The sequence below is a fragment of the Maylandia zebra genome, linkage group LG4 (assembly GCF_041146795.1).
Source record: "Maylandia zebra isolate NMK-2024a linkage group LG4, Mzebra_GT3a, whole genome shotgun sequence".
Classification (NCBI taxonomy): domain Eukaryota; kingdom Metazoa; phylum Chordata; class Actinopteri; order Cichliformes; family Cichlidae; genus Maylandia; species Maylandia zebra.
The window spans coordinates 15,966,175-15,983,014 of record NC_135170.1 but is presented as its reverse complement, the minus strand read 5'-3'; the positions used below and the strand labels follow the sequence as shown (position 1 = coordinate 15,983,014).

At 39.8% G+C, this 16,840-nt stretch overlaps 1 protein-coding gene across 1 annotated transcript; it reads right to left on the bottom strand.

Annotated features, from left to right (window-relative positions):
• Nucleotides 1-14: 14 nt before the first annotated feature.
• On the bottom strand, nt 15-2,908 carry b9d1 (B9 protein domain 1). The gene is made up of 7 exons (XM_004560699.2): nt 2,708-2,908; nt 2,492-2,560; nt 2,204-2,315; nt 1,467-1,563; nt 1,229-1,291; nt 681-748; nt 15-432 (listed from the first exon to the last, which is right to left on the bottom strand). The coding sequence occupies exons 1-7, from the start codon at nt 2,768-2,770 to the stop codon at nt 305-307; spliced, it is 600 nt and encodes a 199-aa protein (XP_004560756.1). The 5' UTR covers nt 2,771-2,908; the 3' UTR covers nt 15-304.
• Between the last annotated feature and the right edge of the window lie 13,932 nt (nt 2,909-16,840).

Genomic DNA, 16,840 nt, shown 5'->3' with positions numbered 1-16,840 from the left:
AGACTACAGCGATCTGTGCTCAACATGTGTAGTTTATTTGTGTTAGAAAAGTTTTAAAAAAACATACAGTAACAGTGAAAAAAATCAAAAATGGTACAAAAGGTATAACTGAAAGCACATTAGTATAATTCCATCTCTACACAATATTTCCAGATGCGCACATTATTGCTGGTGTCTCATTTGAACACGGGATTGTCACGGTGAGGGGAAAAAATGTCGCCTTAATGAGGAGATGTGTCATTTGGCCCAAATTTCCTTCAGTCTGTTAATGTTACCACATGTTTTATGGTTGTTCCTCTGTTGATCAGCCAGATGTGGCAGAGGCCTTGTTTGCCGGGCCTGATGGTCCCGTCTCATAGTCCATCTTCTTCATGTCTTTAGTCATGATGAGAAAGGAGACTGACACAAAGCCTTGTGAATGAACTCTAGTCACTGCAACATTAAATATAAGACACAGAGTTTTTGTTTTAGTCCAGAGCCTGGAGTAACTTGTGTGATTTGATCTGTTGTGAATCTAAAGGCTCAGTCACTAGAATAAGAACTGCGATAGGAGAAACAACTATTTCAACAGCAACAAGAAGTTAATAGCACTAGACTGGACTCCTTTCGGGTTCCCTGATGTGACTTTAGCACAGCATGCTAGTTTTGGGACTAAAGAAATACAGACAAGAGCCACACACCTTCTCTGCCCTCACCCTGGGCCACCACTTTAGGATCTGTGTATTCAGGCCGTCGTCCCGTCAACCACCTGAACAGAGGAGAGGAAAAAAATTGTGAACCTTTCTATGTACGACAAACTGGCTTAAGAATATGCATTTAGCTTGAGATAAACTCAGTTTTCTCAGTCTACTCTGGAAGGCTTTTTAAGGCAAGTTAACCATAACTTGATACTTTGATACAAGTGGCTAAAACAAGAGGAAGAAAAGCCCTTAAAAAATGTGCTGCTGCTGTTTTATTTCAGTTACACTGTCAGGACAACAAATGACATAACTTTGGCATGCCACCAAAGTTATGCGACCTTAGGTTGTCAGGAGATAACGTGGGAATACCTTTGTTTGTGTTTTTCCGCATACTGATCACAGAAGCAGGAAAAACAATGTTAATTATTCTCACCATACAGGTAATAAGAGCCTATCTTTAGCTCAGGTGTTGCGCAGTTTGTACTGCTCTGAGATCATAAGCCACCCGAGCTGCTGGCAGAGAGATGAGAAGACCGCACACATCTCACCCTGTGAACTTCTGAAGTCTCCATGTGGGCTCAGGAACAAACATGGGAATGGTTTTCGTATGCCTGAAGAATAAAAATAAGGTTATTTTCTGTTTCAAGCTCTTCCTGCTGAAAGAAGCAGGTGGTGTCTACATGCTGACATGGCTCAAAGGTGAGCACGAGTCATTTGAAAATGGTACTTGTGTAGGGCAACCCACCCCCCCAAAAAACCTAATAAGTAAATGAAAGCAGTACTGACTGTCCTGGTGTGAAGGGGATGTGTGTTGCTCCGTAGCCTCTGACCACATCGTTGCCAAAAACATCTGGACCATAAACACTCACCACAAGCTGAGGCCCTGGAAAATGAACCCGTTAATTAATACATAAATTCTCTGTCTACAATAAGTTTTAGATATTACTTCTATTTCTATTTTCAGAGCAGATCATCTGCCTCAATCTCACCTATCTAACATTTTCCTCTGTGGTCTTCCTCTTTTCCTCCTGCCTAACAGCTCCATATTCAGCATCCTTTGTCCAACATTTCCACTTTCCCTCCCTCCATGCCAAACTCTGTCTCCAAACTGCTCAACCTGAGTGGTCCCTCTATGTTAATTTCCAGTCCCGTACATCCTGATCACTCCCAGACTCCAAACCATACATCATAACAGATCACACCACCATCCTTTAAACCTTCCCTTTCACTCATGCTGCTATCCTTCTTTCACAAATCGCCCCTGACACTTGTCTCCACCCAGCCTGCACTCTCTTTTTCACCTCTCTTGTGCACTTTGGACAGTTGACTCTCACATACTTGGTTGGCTGTCTGTCAGTACTACAATTCATCTCTTGTCACTCTATCATATACTTTCTCTTGATCTGCAAAGACAGTGCAACTAATTTGCCCTTCTCCTTCTAAAGGATCTAATATTTTTGTCAACAGAGGGCAACTGTTTGCAATTAACCACGTGTTTTTGAGTGTGTTTGTGTAATGCTCACATCCAGATGGATTTGTGCTCTTAAATGTTGTTCCCAGTGGGAAGTTCCATATCAACCTGTGCGAAGCTTGGCTGCTTTTACTAGCAATTTGCGTGATGCCTTCCTCCAACCCCTATAGGACGAAAACAAACAAACACACGAAATTTCAGTAGGGGCTGGACTTTAACCATTTGTTATTTAGTAAAGACTTCATGACCCCTTTTCAGGCTAATTGTTCCTTTACTATATATAAAACTGTAATTTTATATTGAATCTCCAGATGCAGAAAAGGACTTGACAGCTACTCACCGTGGTGGGAGCCCAGTCGTGGCCGTAGACAAAACAATATTTGCAGTACAAGTTGTCATACTCTGGAAACTGAAATACAACAAAGATAATATCAGCTTTACACCTGTACACAAGGGTAAACGAACTGAGAAATGAGACGAATCCATGGCACAAGTTACCTCAAAGGGTGCTAATGCTAGCTGAACAATCAGGCTAAAACACAGAAAGCCCACTCACGTTCGCTCCCTCAATATGTCCGTTCACCGTAAGAAGAAACACGGATGGGTTGCTTGCAGCCATTACGGCTTTAGTTAGTAAACCAGAAGCTGAATGCGTTTCTCTTTCATGAAAGATTCAATCCGCTGCAGAAGAATCCTGCTGCTGATCATTCCGTTGCTAGGGCGACGCTTTTCCTCCTCTCTACGGAAACCTGCTACATCCAAACTGAACGGTCGCGTAAACGCGATAAGGAAATGTTAACACTGTCCACAAGATGACGCCACTGTACCAAACACCGAGTAACAGGAGAGCATCCTGTAGCTTTATATAAACAGTGAACACTATCAGGCTGAGGAGACGGTAATGCGCGTGGTCACATAGTGTACTAAGTGGGGCCACGAGTCACAACATATGATCAAGAAGCAGAGGAAGTGTGGAATGGAGGAGCACAGCATTACCACATTAGTGTTCAGCGGCTTCGATTTATGGCTAGGATTTATTACCATGTCCATTCTTGGGAACAGAAGATGGCAGAACTTAATATGTTGGTTGTCAGCCATTGTTTAAAAACCAGTGAGGAAGAGGAGAAGCCTTCCAGCACATAGGGAAAGTAGAGGATAGTGGGAGCAGTTGTAATACACTTTTGCATAAACTCTCAGGGACAAAACTGATTTTGATGTAAAAACTTTCTGGATCTGCACTATTTTTTTTTCTTCTACTGTTTAAAATTTACATGACAGTGAATTTGAACTTCCATCAATTTAAGCTTACAAACTTACTTGTTTTTAATTTACATCAGTTTTAAAGATAATCTTGAACAATCATGTAGATGCTACTAGATAGAATATAAGATTGTAACGCTGATGTCGGGGTTAATGTCAACATTTAGGACTGCAGGCGCCTTGCTTCTCTGTGTTGATGACTGACTTTACTGTTAAAGATGACATATTGCAATAATTCTACATTTAAAATGACTACCTAAAATAAAAAATACATCTTTTTGTTTAAAATAGTGCTTACATGTTGACAGAAGGTGTCAGTTTGAAGGTATAATAGCAAATCTTGCATTATTCTCTTAAAATCTCTTATGTCATATGGTAATATCTTAAAAAAAATCAGTCAGTATCTGTTGTCTATATTGATGTAAGTTACCTTAAAAACAGTTTTAAATTGTAACTTATACTCAGTTCATAGGATTATGTTATAGTTACCTCTAGAATAGTTAGGCTTTCTGGGAAAATGCCTTCAATCCACAGACTAACCTAAACATACCTCCAAGAGCTAAACCTTTCTATGTACGTTTTTAGATTTGAGATATAGTGTTATTTGCTTCATTTATACAGTCTTGCCATCATAAGTGAAAATGTACAAATTGTACTATTAGTGCACATATGTAGTGCTTAATAAATGTATTAGACTATATGTCATAAAAAGAAGAAAACACAAATCGTTTAGAAATCTGTCAAAAACTTGTTTCTAAAATAAAAATTGCGTTATTATTTATTAGGTAATTAACAGACTGGATTCATATTTTTCCACCGGACTTCTCTGAGGTGTCAGAATTGATGAATAAATCAAGCATAAGATTCAAGCACTGAACCGATTTTTCTGTTCAAGTAAATAACTGTAATTTGGTGCTTTAATTAAAAAAGATTAACATGATTTATTTTTTTTTCAGCTTTTTTATAGAACAGTTCATTTGAAAGTTCATGGATACAAGAATAATTATATTTGAACATTAAAAATGTCATTTTGATTAAAGAGCTTGCACAGACTGGTGGATTAACCATCGCAGAAACAGAAGAAATTATTTTGGCAATTCAGGACAGCATAAAACTTACACTGGGTGGTGTTCTAGTAATTTATGAAGTACTGTATATGTTCCTTTTCTTAAAAATGACTAGTGTGCTTGAAGTAGTCTTTGAATTATGAGGGAAAATGTAAAAAGTTACAATTACCCCCAGTCTCCCCTGATGCTTTCTCTCTAAGGATATTCGAAAGGGTGCATTTTCACAAATATTATGATATTTTCCTAAATCTAACCACATAGTTTAATTGCCTCAACAGCACCAGAAAAGTGAAAATTATATAGAAATATTAAACTACATGGCAGAAAGCTTTTCTGGGAGAAAACCCTGAGAGCAAACCACGTACGATCAAACTACACCGAGGACCTGGTTGTTGCATGGCTGGGAGCTTTAAATGAAACCCAACGAGTCCCATTTCCAAATGTCAGGTCTGCCCTTCCATTAATCAAAGTGCATGACAACGACAAGCATACACTGTATAAACAGCATGTATGTGATGAACACATTGGTAACCCTAAGTGCACGAACATCGTGTTCTTTGTCAAGCGAATGGCACTCTTGTTTCTGCAAACAAAGATGGAAATGTGCAATTGTGGTTTGCCTCGCATTCAAATGCATTATATGGCAAACACATAAACAGAGTGCAGTGTTTCCACTATGTTCAACTGCGTAATGTTCAAATATGAAACAAATATAAGAGGGAAGTAGTATTTAGTTAAATTAAGTGGAAATGTGCTCAGCACTTTACCAAATTAACATTAAATTGTACAACATTATGGTAACAGCTGGGTTTGTAATGCAGTTCCACTGAGTTTATTCAGATGCTACTACTTTTAATTGGAAAACATCATCCACTATATTTTCTCTGTTTGCAACATGCTGCCACATTTTCAGTCAGGAGGATGTGCATTCATGTTCACGTTAAGAAGGTACAACGTTTTGCTTAAGACATAATACAAATCTGCTCCTTTAAAGATCTTAAAATGAGATACATACACCCTCAGATGAACTAAAAACAGGACAGAAACCAGCATGTTACCGCTTATTTAACAAATATTCCATATGAATCAAGTAGTTAAGTAGCAGCCAATCAAATGCACTTGATTAACTCATCATCAGCAAGTGTGATGTGATGACTTGTGCTTGTTTTGCACCACAGGACCTGGGCACTTTGCATTCATTTTGTCCACCATGAAAAAAATGTTTTCTCGGGTTAAATGTGAAGACCATCTGTCTGACGGCTAAAGCTTGGCCCAAATTGGGTCATGAAACAAGACAATGATCCCAAACACAGCACCAAATCTAGTGCAGAATCGCTGAAAAAGAAAGGAATCAAGGAGCTGCAATGGTCCAGTCAAAGTCCAGGCCTCAAACTGATTGAAATGCTATGTTGGGACTTTCAGAGAGCTGTGCATTAGTGAATACCCACAAACCTCAATGAACGAATGTAAGGAAGATTACCGATTACTACAAGCTACTAAATCAATCAACAAAAATCATCAAAGATGTTGTTTGGGCCAGACAACACACCTGACATCTGCCCTTAATATGGTCGGGTTAGCTGAGCTGTGGCGGTCAAATCTGGGCCATACAGTCATTGCTATCTGTGGTAACCTACAATGATTGATGGGAACTGCAACTTTTAGGGGTTAAGAGAAACCAAAAGAGCAAAAGGCACATTAACAGAATATTCATATTCACCTGAACAAAATCCAGAACTTGACAAGATCACTGGATTGTCTCAGTTGCAGAAAGAACAAAGACTCCAAACACGTTTGGCGAGTCACTTCAAGAATATACCTGATGGATAGAAGTTTGTAAAGGTTAAGTTAAGATACAATATTACTGTCTAGCTGAAGTCCCATCTCAATGTGGAGCTAATTGCTGTAAAAACATAACTGGTAATATAGGGCAGCTGGGCTAAATATGTATGAAACTGTTTCACGATGAACCACACTGTAACTGCGCATTTCTTTTTAACTAACAGCTGAAACTGCATCAAACAAAGCCTCCCAGGTGCAGCTGCACCTTATAATCTGGGCTTGCCCACCAACCCTTACCAAATTAGAACATGGCAAGTGTTTTAAGGGGACTAAGTCTGCAGTGTGAAAATATTTTGCGATCATGCAAAAAGAAAACTGCTGCAAAAGGGAGTAACGCTTCGAATCCACCAGAGACTACTTTGTAGCAAATCTAAGGTAAGTCTGATTTATAGTTTTTCTCCTGCTCTGTTGTTTCTCTGTAGCCTCGATGCACTCTTTGCACTCTTTCCACATTACAATATGTCCTGTGGTTTAGCCACTCATTTTGTTCATCGAAAATCCAGCAGTTCTCAAACTGCTTTTGAAAATGTTCAAAAGGAAGAAACACTGTAGTCCATCCCATAGATGGAAACACATACAGAAGATCAACCGATTGCGTGTTTGAGAATGGAAAACTAGGCATTCAGCAGCGAAACCCTGTAATATTAGTGGTCCTATGTCCTCATCCACGGTGACACAGACAGTGGTAAAAGACAGGTTGCTCATTCGCCCACTTCAAAATAATACTCAAGACCTCACTGCAGCCATTCCTTTTTACATTTCAAAGGACTGGATGCCATTTCAAATTGTCCAAAGGTCTGGCTTTGTGAAGGTGATGAAGGTTGCCATGCCTCCCTACAAAGTGCCATCACAAACATTATTTTTCAAGACTGAAATCCCAACCTGTACAAGCAGATTAAAGCTGCTGCTACATAAAATAAAACTTCAGTTCAAGGTACATGCTTTGCAGCAAGTGCGGGGCTGATCTACCACAAAATCAAACTTTTCAGTCTCTGTTACCTCAGAACAAGCTGGCATCAACCCTGGAAACACTGTTTCCACAATATTAGATGAGTTTTGTTTCTCTGGGTTTTTTCAGTATGCTAGAAAAATACCTGAGCTGCATAACAACAGAGTCTGAGGCTTTCAAGGTGTCTTTAGATCTGTGACTTGTGGCGTTTTGGCCGTTACTTGAACCTTGCTTTTAGCTGAAAATACTTGATGCTTCCAGTTATTTAGTCAACGGCTTCTTCTAGCTGGAAAAGGAGCATAGAATGCAAAACAAAATACAGATAGAGTGACCCAGTAGGGATCCACACATAAGCAGCTGTACATATTTGATGCCTAAAGGTTTTCTTCTGCGCTTTCTTAACTTATAAATATGACAAATGGCAGTTGCTTAGGGTGGAAAAAAGAAGGAAAAAAAAGCTATTGAGCGATTGTTGGGGGAAGTTGGTATGTTTGAACTATTTGATCCAATAATTTTATAAGAACTACAAGACAAAGATTTTTTTTAACTCATTTTACTCAAAGTTCGGCATTTAACATGTTGATTTATGCAAAGTGGATACAAAGTTGCCTTTTAATTGCAAGTTAATTTTTCTATATTTCAAATTTTTACCTCTTACAAGGTAATGTGTTGATACTCTTTGTTCCTATTATGCATTTATTATAATCATTATTTTTATTATTTTAATAAAAGTCCATGTTGTCTGGTGGCTTTTGCAATCAACACAACACATTTATAAGTTTCTTTTTTCAAAACTGCCCTTAAAGAACAAATTTATTTCTATTTGCTAAACAGAACAATACTTGATTCACATTTTTTTACATTTTAAATCCAGTTATGACATCAGTTCAGTTCAACCAAATCACAACAACAGGCAAATTTAGTTTTTATGGCCGATGGTTGGGTTTTTTTGTTTGTTTGTTTTTGTAACGGTATAAACAGTGACAGGTGATGGATTGGCCAGAGGCTGGCAGTGTGTAAAAATAACTGGTGGTGGCTATGGGGGAGCTTCCAGAGGCTAGCAGGTGGATGAGGGAAGGGGAGGCAGGAGGAGGAGAGACCCGAGGCGGCCGCCGGTCCGAGTGTCAGGTGAACTGAACTTCAGGTAAGAAGTTATGACCTGCAGTCTATCTGGGTCAGATATAAACCAAGTTTAGGTGGAGTTTATTTTCGTTGTGCTGACTTTTTACAGTCAGTTACAATAACTCGTACTGCGCACTAGCTAGCATGACGGAGTTTTTATACAGCTGGGTGGGTGCTATGATGTTACTGATAGTGAACTTTATTTTATTCATGAGGTTAGTTAGTAGAGTTTCCAACCGTCCTGTAAAAATGAAATCGTCCCCTATTCAGAGAAAACATTACGCGTTTCGTATTGAGCTGAAAAGGAACACAGTTTGTCCCGGACTTCAGCTAGAGTGAAAAAAAAGACACAAAGCTTGAGTTATTCTGTGTCTTTGCTGCACAGCTGCCTCGTCTTCTCTCATTCTTTCTCCTCTTTCTACTTCAATCATGAAACTGATCAATGGTCAACTGATTGGTTTTTCTCTCTTGTTTGTTTATCGCCCACTTTGCGCCAAAACAAGGAAACCGGCGGATGTCGCGCTAAACAACAGCAGCACGTTTAAGCTTGATCAGCTGTTGTTAGAATTTATTTAATATTAATTTCTAGTATCAGCTGATGTTTGCTGGAGCCACAGCTGTAAAAGCTGCTGGTCATGATATCGGTTTGGTTATCTGGTGAGAGGGAAACATGAAGATGAAACCAGGAGATGTCCTCACTGAATCATCAGAGCTGAACAGGTGATGGAGAAACAGGTTTACCTTTTAGGTGACATGAATGAGTTGAAGGGAAGTTATGAACTGTTTCTGAGAGACAAATAACACCAGGATCCTTTTTTACGTAGCTGACAGCTGGTAACTGTGCAGGGGCGGGTCTAGCAAAGTGTTGCCAGGGGGCCAGGTAGAGCATTAACAGGGAAAGGGGGGCACAAAGAAATACTTTCTTATTTTCATTTAAAATGTCTGGCTGTTATTAAATAATTATCAGAAGCTTACAACCAAAGTTTTCATCTGATGTAAAATGTATAGAAATCATGCATATACCAACAAGACTGTACATCACTGTCACAACAGCATTTGTTTTCATTCAAAGACTTTATGGTTTTTCCTATAATACCTGGTGGGCCGGTCTCTGCGTGCGTGTTCATGGAGCTGCATTTTCACCTGCTGGACATCACTACCTGACAAGTTTAACTGTCTTCAGAACATTGCAGAGGCCTTGGTGACAGTGTGGAGCTCTGCACACACGAAGAGTGTCCTCAGGTAGCCGTGTGAATGCTGGACACTCGGAGACAAGAGATCACATTAACATGTGCATCTCTGTATTAACAAATATGTCACGTTGGCCCAGTTTATTTTTCTTATCATTGTTATGAGGAGACCATAAATAGCATTTGCATTTTCTGTTGTACAGTTCATTTGCTGTTATGGAGTTCTTGTTATGGATAAAAAGTCTTTTTTGTTTCAGAGTAGCTGATAACTATTCGCTGATAGCTGCAAACATCTGCAAACAAATATAATTCTATAAAGTTGTTCTATATAGTGTGTAACTGTTAATATAGAGCGTTATTAAATTTATTGCTAATGCAATCATATGGCACATCTTCTGAGGAAATTTTAGATGGCGCTCATCATCAGAAAGGTTGCTGACCCCTGTTCTACAATAATGTAGAAAAAACAGATAAAATCCCAACAATCATACGAGCAAGCGCCTTGGCAACAGTGGGAAGGAAAAACTCCTTTACAATGGGAAGAAACCTCCAGCAGACCCAGGACCAGGGAGGTGCAGCCATCTGCCTGACCGGTTGGCAGTGAATGAAGGAAGACCGGACAAAGACATGCAGTGAGATTAATAATAACTAATGATTAAATGTCAATCCTAAATCACTGACCATTTAGCCATTCATAGAACTAGCTACATTAAGAGTAGACTACTTAACTCGTTACTTAATAGAGAGCTTTTTAAAGAACTTAGAAAGTGGAGAATATCCATATCTGCCAGGTTTCATGAAACAAAAAGTGCAATTTAAAATTGCCCCGCTATTATCAGCATGATTTATTCCTTTAGTGCTGTTCAGAGTCAAAGATGGCCCCTCGTGTCTTTCTCGAGAGATGAAACATTATTATTACTCCAGAAGAATTAAGCTCTGTGTTATTACAGAGAAGGCTTTGACACTAATTTATTTTGAAGCCACTGCATTAACATTTATTATTCATAACACATTTATAATTTAGCAGTATCTAAATGATGAAGAAGTCAAATTTTCCAGACTTTTCAAACCCTACACCTTGAATTCACCGCAATGACGGTGGGGTTGGGTTCAGTGGGATGTATCCTGGAACGCTATCAGAAAGGACTTTGGCCTCAGAATGGTGAATAGGGCAATAATTAGGCTACATAGTTATTAGCTGCTTTTGTTCACATAATTAGCCATATTTTAGTTTCAGCGTAGAAAATCAGCTGTTTCTATCCACATATTTTTCTCTCTTTCTGATAGGCGTCTGTGTATTCTGCTGTCAGATAGTCTGACTGAATGCTGAATGCTGTCTCCATTCTATTTGTTCCACTTCAACACCATCATCCCCCCTACAATGGAAACCTCCTTTCCTCTCACCTACTGCATCCCACATCTCCCGAACCATTCCCTCAATTGATGAAGCTCAACAATGAAGCAGCTGGCAAACATTTCTCCCTTTTACTTCCAAACCCCATGCATCACTTCTCATCTTTATCCCAGCATCTCCCTAAACCTCCTTCCCATCCTCCCACCACCTCACTGTCCCTCCTTCCTCTCCTCCTGCTACATTTTGTCTCTATTTGTTTCTCCACCTTCCATATTCCTTCTCTAATATTCATCATTTCCCCATTGCTTTTAACCTCCGCCTACCTCCATGTCCCCAGCAGCTTTCCTGTTTTCCCCTCTCCTCATCTGAACCAGTTACATTCTTATTCTTTCTCTCCTCAGTCATCCTTCTTCCTGCCAACTGCCTGATTTAGAGGCAGACAGCTTTATGACTGACAGCCCATTTAAAGCTGCAGCCAGTTCGAAGGGGTCAGCTGGCCTGTATGGGATTTCATTTTTCCCCCTTTTACCTAAAAACTGGATAAACTGTAAAAACTGGAGTGCTGTACACAATGCCAATGTTCATATTTTGAAATATAACCTCTATATACCATCACACACCATTCATCTTGTCACTTAATAGTTGCTTGGAAATGCCTATTGCTTACATTGGAAAAACACACATTTCATTGGATACAGTGGCAAATATTTTTATTTATTTTTTGTTGCTTTTTGGTCTAACAATGATCTCATGCCTGGAGGCAGTCTCTGGGAAAATGTCTGGATGAAGTGCCCTTCACAGATGAGTGTGAGCTATCCGGGACAAGGGGGTGCGGAAAATAGAAACAAATGGAGAGAGCAAAAGAATGAGAGGAAAAAGAGGGTTACGCCATATTTCAGACTTCCTCGTATAAACACGCACTGTCTCTAACAAGCTGTCACAAAACATTACTTATGACAAGCAAACAACAGGAGCGAGACATGCAGATAGAGTTCAGTATCTCAAGCTGTGACTAATGGTTTATGACCACTGGTGAAGCTCATAGGAGGAGACCTTCACACTTAACCTGCTGCTGAAGTGTATGCAGGGCTGAGCAGCTGTGTGTGTGGTGGGGGGGGCAGCCACAGAGAAAGTGACATAACCAGGAAGTAAAAGAGAGAGAGAGAGAGGTGAATAAGCAAAGTGGACAGGAAGGGGGGGGCAGAAATAATGTTGATGGAAATGGAGAATAATAAATAGAGAAGAGAGGGAGAAAAGAAATTGAAAAGGGGCTGGGGAAGTGTGAGAAACAGCCTGCTGAGAAAATATTGAAAGAATGAGAAATGATTAGCAAATTGGCAGGTTAAAAAAATCTGAATAATAATAAAAGCACTGCTCAGCTATGGTTCCCAAATCCGGGTGTTTTCACTGTATGCCTAATAACAGCTGTTCTGGACTGTGTGGGTGTGTACATACAGCTTGACATCTTTTTCAGCTTTGCTGCGCCTGCTGCGCTGAGACCGCTTACACCTTTATCACTTTTACAGGTCGTTTTCATGGTAAATGTTTCTATTCGTCATCGTAGGAGAAGCGCAGTGTTGCTAATAACATTAAGTGTGGCTCTCCGCCCTCGCGAGCCAGCACGCGCGGCATCAGGACCCTGAAAACAAAGCGGTGAAATGGAATTCAGCCATCTTCAAATGTAATATTTATACCCATGCTTTTTACTGTGACATTTCAAAATATCTTTTGAGAAAAGGCTTACTGCATTCTTAATAGAAGTTGCCCTTCAGAGAGCTCATACAACCTCAAGAAGAGCCCTGCTCATTTTTAAAAAGACCCTATTAAGCTGATTTTGATCCTATCTTTTTTTGTAGGGATCTACTATAGAATGGTTCATTTTCATGTTCTAAAACCAAATAGTTTTCTTGTATTACACATTTCAGCAATCCTTTTCACGCTGCTTTTAGCTGCTAGCTAAAACTCCTATTGGTAAGTCTACTTATATTCTTCTAGCTTTCTCTCTAAGTGGTCATTTTACATGTTAATGCTTCAAAATCACAGCAAATCTATTATATTCAAGTTAAATGAATGATGATTTTTCTAGAATATGTTTATGTAATAATATTGTTTGTAATGTAAAATAGCTTCAAAGTGGTAGCTGGTTTGCGCTGTTTACTTTTAAACTGCTGCTTTTTTTGGGTCACTTTTTAATCCTTGTTCTGTGTGAGAAAGGTTAACAGGGAAATATTTAGAAACGTGTGAGTAGCAACAGCTAAAATGAATTTTTTCTGCATAACTTTATCAGTATCTTTCATTTTGGAGGAATTTTGGCCCTTTATTCTTCACAATGACATTCATTTGCGCACAATTCTCTTTAGGTTCAGCCACAGCATTTCAAACAGGCTTATCTGTTGATTGGACCATTGCATCTTGATTATTTTTTTCTTTTTCAGTTATTTTATCCATGTTGGAGATTTGCTGTCATGCTTGAGATTGTTGTACTGTTGTATGGCCCAATTTGGGCCAAGCTTTAGCTGTCAGACAGATGGTCCCACATTTAACTCTACGTAGAATACTTTGGTACACAGAGAAGTTCAAGGTCGATAGAATTACTAGAAGGTGCTCATTTCCTGTGGCTGCAAAGCAACCCCATACCATCACACCTGCACCACCGCACTTGACAGTTGGTGTGAGGTGTGTGTGCCATTTTAATTTGTACTGTCATAAACTTTAACATTATCATGCTAACTGGGGCCTATAGAGTTGCTTTAGAGCTCTTGATCTTTTTGGGGGTTTTTTTTATAGTTTGTCCGAGTTTTGCTTGGTTTTCTGGGATACCTAGTCCTTTTTTGGCTCAAAAGATCACGACATTGTGTTGATGGACAGATTAATTTGTAGTAAAACCAAGAATGTTCATAATAGCGTCTCCGCTGCCAGAGAAACATCCATAGTTTTCATCCCTAGAAGTTGAGTCACTGGCTAAAATAAGCTGTCTTCATGCCGTCCTAACAAGACAGATTGTGTTATATTATCCCTATTTTCACTAGATGTCCATTAATTCATAAAGTAGCTTTTTATGAAGACAGCTACCTGTGCAATACCTAATATATCCTACCTGTCCAAAAAAAGAGAAGAAAAAACACTCCAAACTGTCAGCTGTAGTCCTTCACATTCGGTTTAATGAGATGTTTCTGTATCTGTCTTCTCCTCAGTCGAGCTTCTCCAGCTCGTTCTCTGTTACTGGCTAAACTATCTGCAGTTTCTTGTCTGCGTCATCTTCTTGTCTGCCTAACCTGGACTGCTTTATAGGGTAGCTGAATTTTACAGTTTGGCGTGCTCGTGTGTTTGTGCATGTGTGGGGCAACCCAGATAGCAAAGACTATTTTTCCCAAATGTGGCCCACATCTTCTGTTTTTTGTTTTTTTTTACTTGGGTTGAGTGTAGCTGCCACTACCCACCCACAGGTCTACCATATACGGGCTAAATGTCATTCAGACTACATCTGGCCTAGCCAGCACCTGCTGTAACCCATTTCAACCCCATCTCGTCAGTTTTTTAGCCACACCGGCTCACCATAATTGATAGCAAGCGTAACTTCGGACTACACCAGGCCCATACGACATTAGCTGATGCCTTCACTGGTGCCAAAAGTAGCCCAGATTAGGCCCTAATGAATCTTCTATCTGGGAAGTGAATGAGTGAGTGAGTGAGTGCCCGTGTGTGTCTGTATGTGTGTGTGGTCTGTCTTTGGCCCAGTTTGAATGTTGTATTCCCTGTGGGAGAGGTACCAAAACTCCACATCATATTTTTAAACTGCCCTCCCCTATCTCTGCCTCTCCCTAAATGTCTCTCTGCCTAAGACTCTGAGTCCTTTTTGCTCCCATGTGCCTATCTGTCCAGAATGAGGCTGGTCTCTTTGGGCTGAAGGGTTCTTTTCAGCTGTTGTGCACATTGGTACATATTTTCTCGTTAAAAAAACACCCCCCCCCCCCAAAAAAAAATAAAATAAATAAAAACAAAACAAAAAAAACCCAGACACTATTCACACCTTAAAAAACTAATTTGACAGTATGGAAAATAGTTCTTCTTGCTGACAGATGAGAAAACAAATACAATATGTTCATGAAGGTGAGGCTACTACCAGCAAACAGCTAAAGACAGACAATAACGTGGTTAAGTAGGCTTGTAACAAAAGAACAAAATCTGCATTTACATGTAAACCTCGCTAACTGACATGTGATATCTTAGAGGGTTGGTGATGGCAGAGGGATCTGTTTCACTTTAGTGAGCCAAATCCTTGAGATATGTATCAGAATCCAGTATGCGGGAATAAAAAGTTAGAAATCTAAGCATAGTCGTCACCTATTCAGCTGGATAAAAACTGTCTATTCAAGAAGGTTGCTTTCGTTCCATATCTACTGCTGAAAGGCTAAAATAACACTCTGGTACTGATACCCCAAGCAGCTTTCGCCTCATCTCCCCTTCTCTGAGAGGTTGTACTGCCCGTAGGCTACCATCCAGCTCTGTAACCTCTACTGTCCTTCACTGAGGAGCCGATCATAAGAGGCAGAGGAGAGGGAGTGAACAAGGTGGTACGAGAGAAAGTTATAGGGACCAAAAAAAGATAAAGAGATGAGGCTACTGGTTGTAAAAGGTTGCCGCTTTCAAGTATCATCAAGGACTTAGCAGGGGAGAAAATCAAGCAGCTGTTGAGGAGGGGATGGGGAAAGGACAGATAGATCTGAAGAACTCAGAGGGGAGGTAATTTAGATATTCATCACCAGAGTGAGTCTTTAAGGTCAGCCTGGTCTACTGAGTGCACCAGTGGCGGAGTAATAACTCATGATGTTGTTGGCTCAGGTTGGAAAAAGGGGCAAGTGGGAGTAGGGGGAAGGGTGAGGGAGAGGTTTTTATGCATTCCAGACTGCCAGATAGGAGCTGATTTATATAATGATTTATATAACACAGTTACATTTCTGTTGCTCTGATTCTTTTACCTTGAATTGCGACTCGTTCAATTTCTTGTTCATGTTCTTCCACTTCCATGTGTCTGTGAAGGTTCTCTGTCATCCAGGTCGTCGTAGTCTAAGGAGCTTGGAAAGAAAAGAGTCTGGACTTCTTTAAGTTGCTTGAAGACGTTTCACCTCTCATCCAAGAAGCTTCTTCAGTTCTAGGGTCACATGGTGAAGAGTCCCAGATTTAAACCCCGTGGGAGTAACACCCCCAAAGAGGGACAAAAGGACCCCCTGATGATCCGCTACCTAGACTGGGCGATATGACCCAAAATTCATATCTCGATATTCTTTAGCTGGATAGCGATATACGATATATATCTCGATATTTTTTTAAAGCCATAAAGTAAGAACAAAAAGACAGTTCTTAATCAAAGCTGTCTCCCAAATCTCACACAGGCACTTTTATTATCATACAACGCAGATGTAGAAGAAAAAATTACTCAGAAATAAATTATCAGCATTTATTAAATAATAATTCTCCATAAATAAACTAAAACAATGTTGTTTTTGTGCATAACAAAAAGCTCACAATTGTGCAGTCAAAATGTAAACTAAAAGACGTTGAGCATAATAACAAAGACAGATTTCGCAGCTGCTCTGTTCCCAAGTTCTACTGCGTGACTGTCAGCCTGGAGTTTGAAATCCTCTTTGTAACCACGTCTCTGAACAGGTGCCATTTGTGGTCCTTATACACACACGGTACAGTAATATTACGTTGAAGCAGAGTACGTATCACTCCGCGAGGCTCCTCGGTAGCCGTAATGCTACAACAATCCATCAAGCAGCGCAGCTTCGTAGCTTACCAAAGTCATACCAAAACATTTTTTGAAAGGTTTCCTAGCACTGTGTACCACATAAAATCGGTTCAAGGTTCGTAAGCACAACCAGAATTCATACATAAGGTGGAC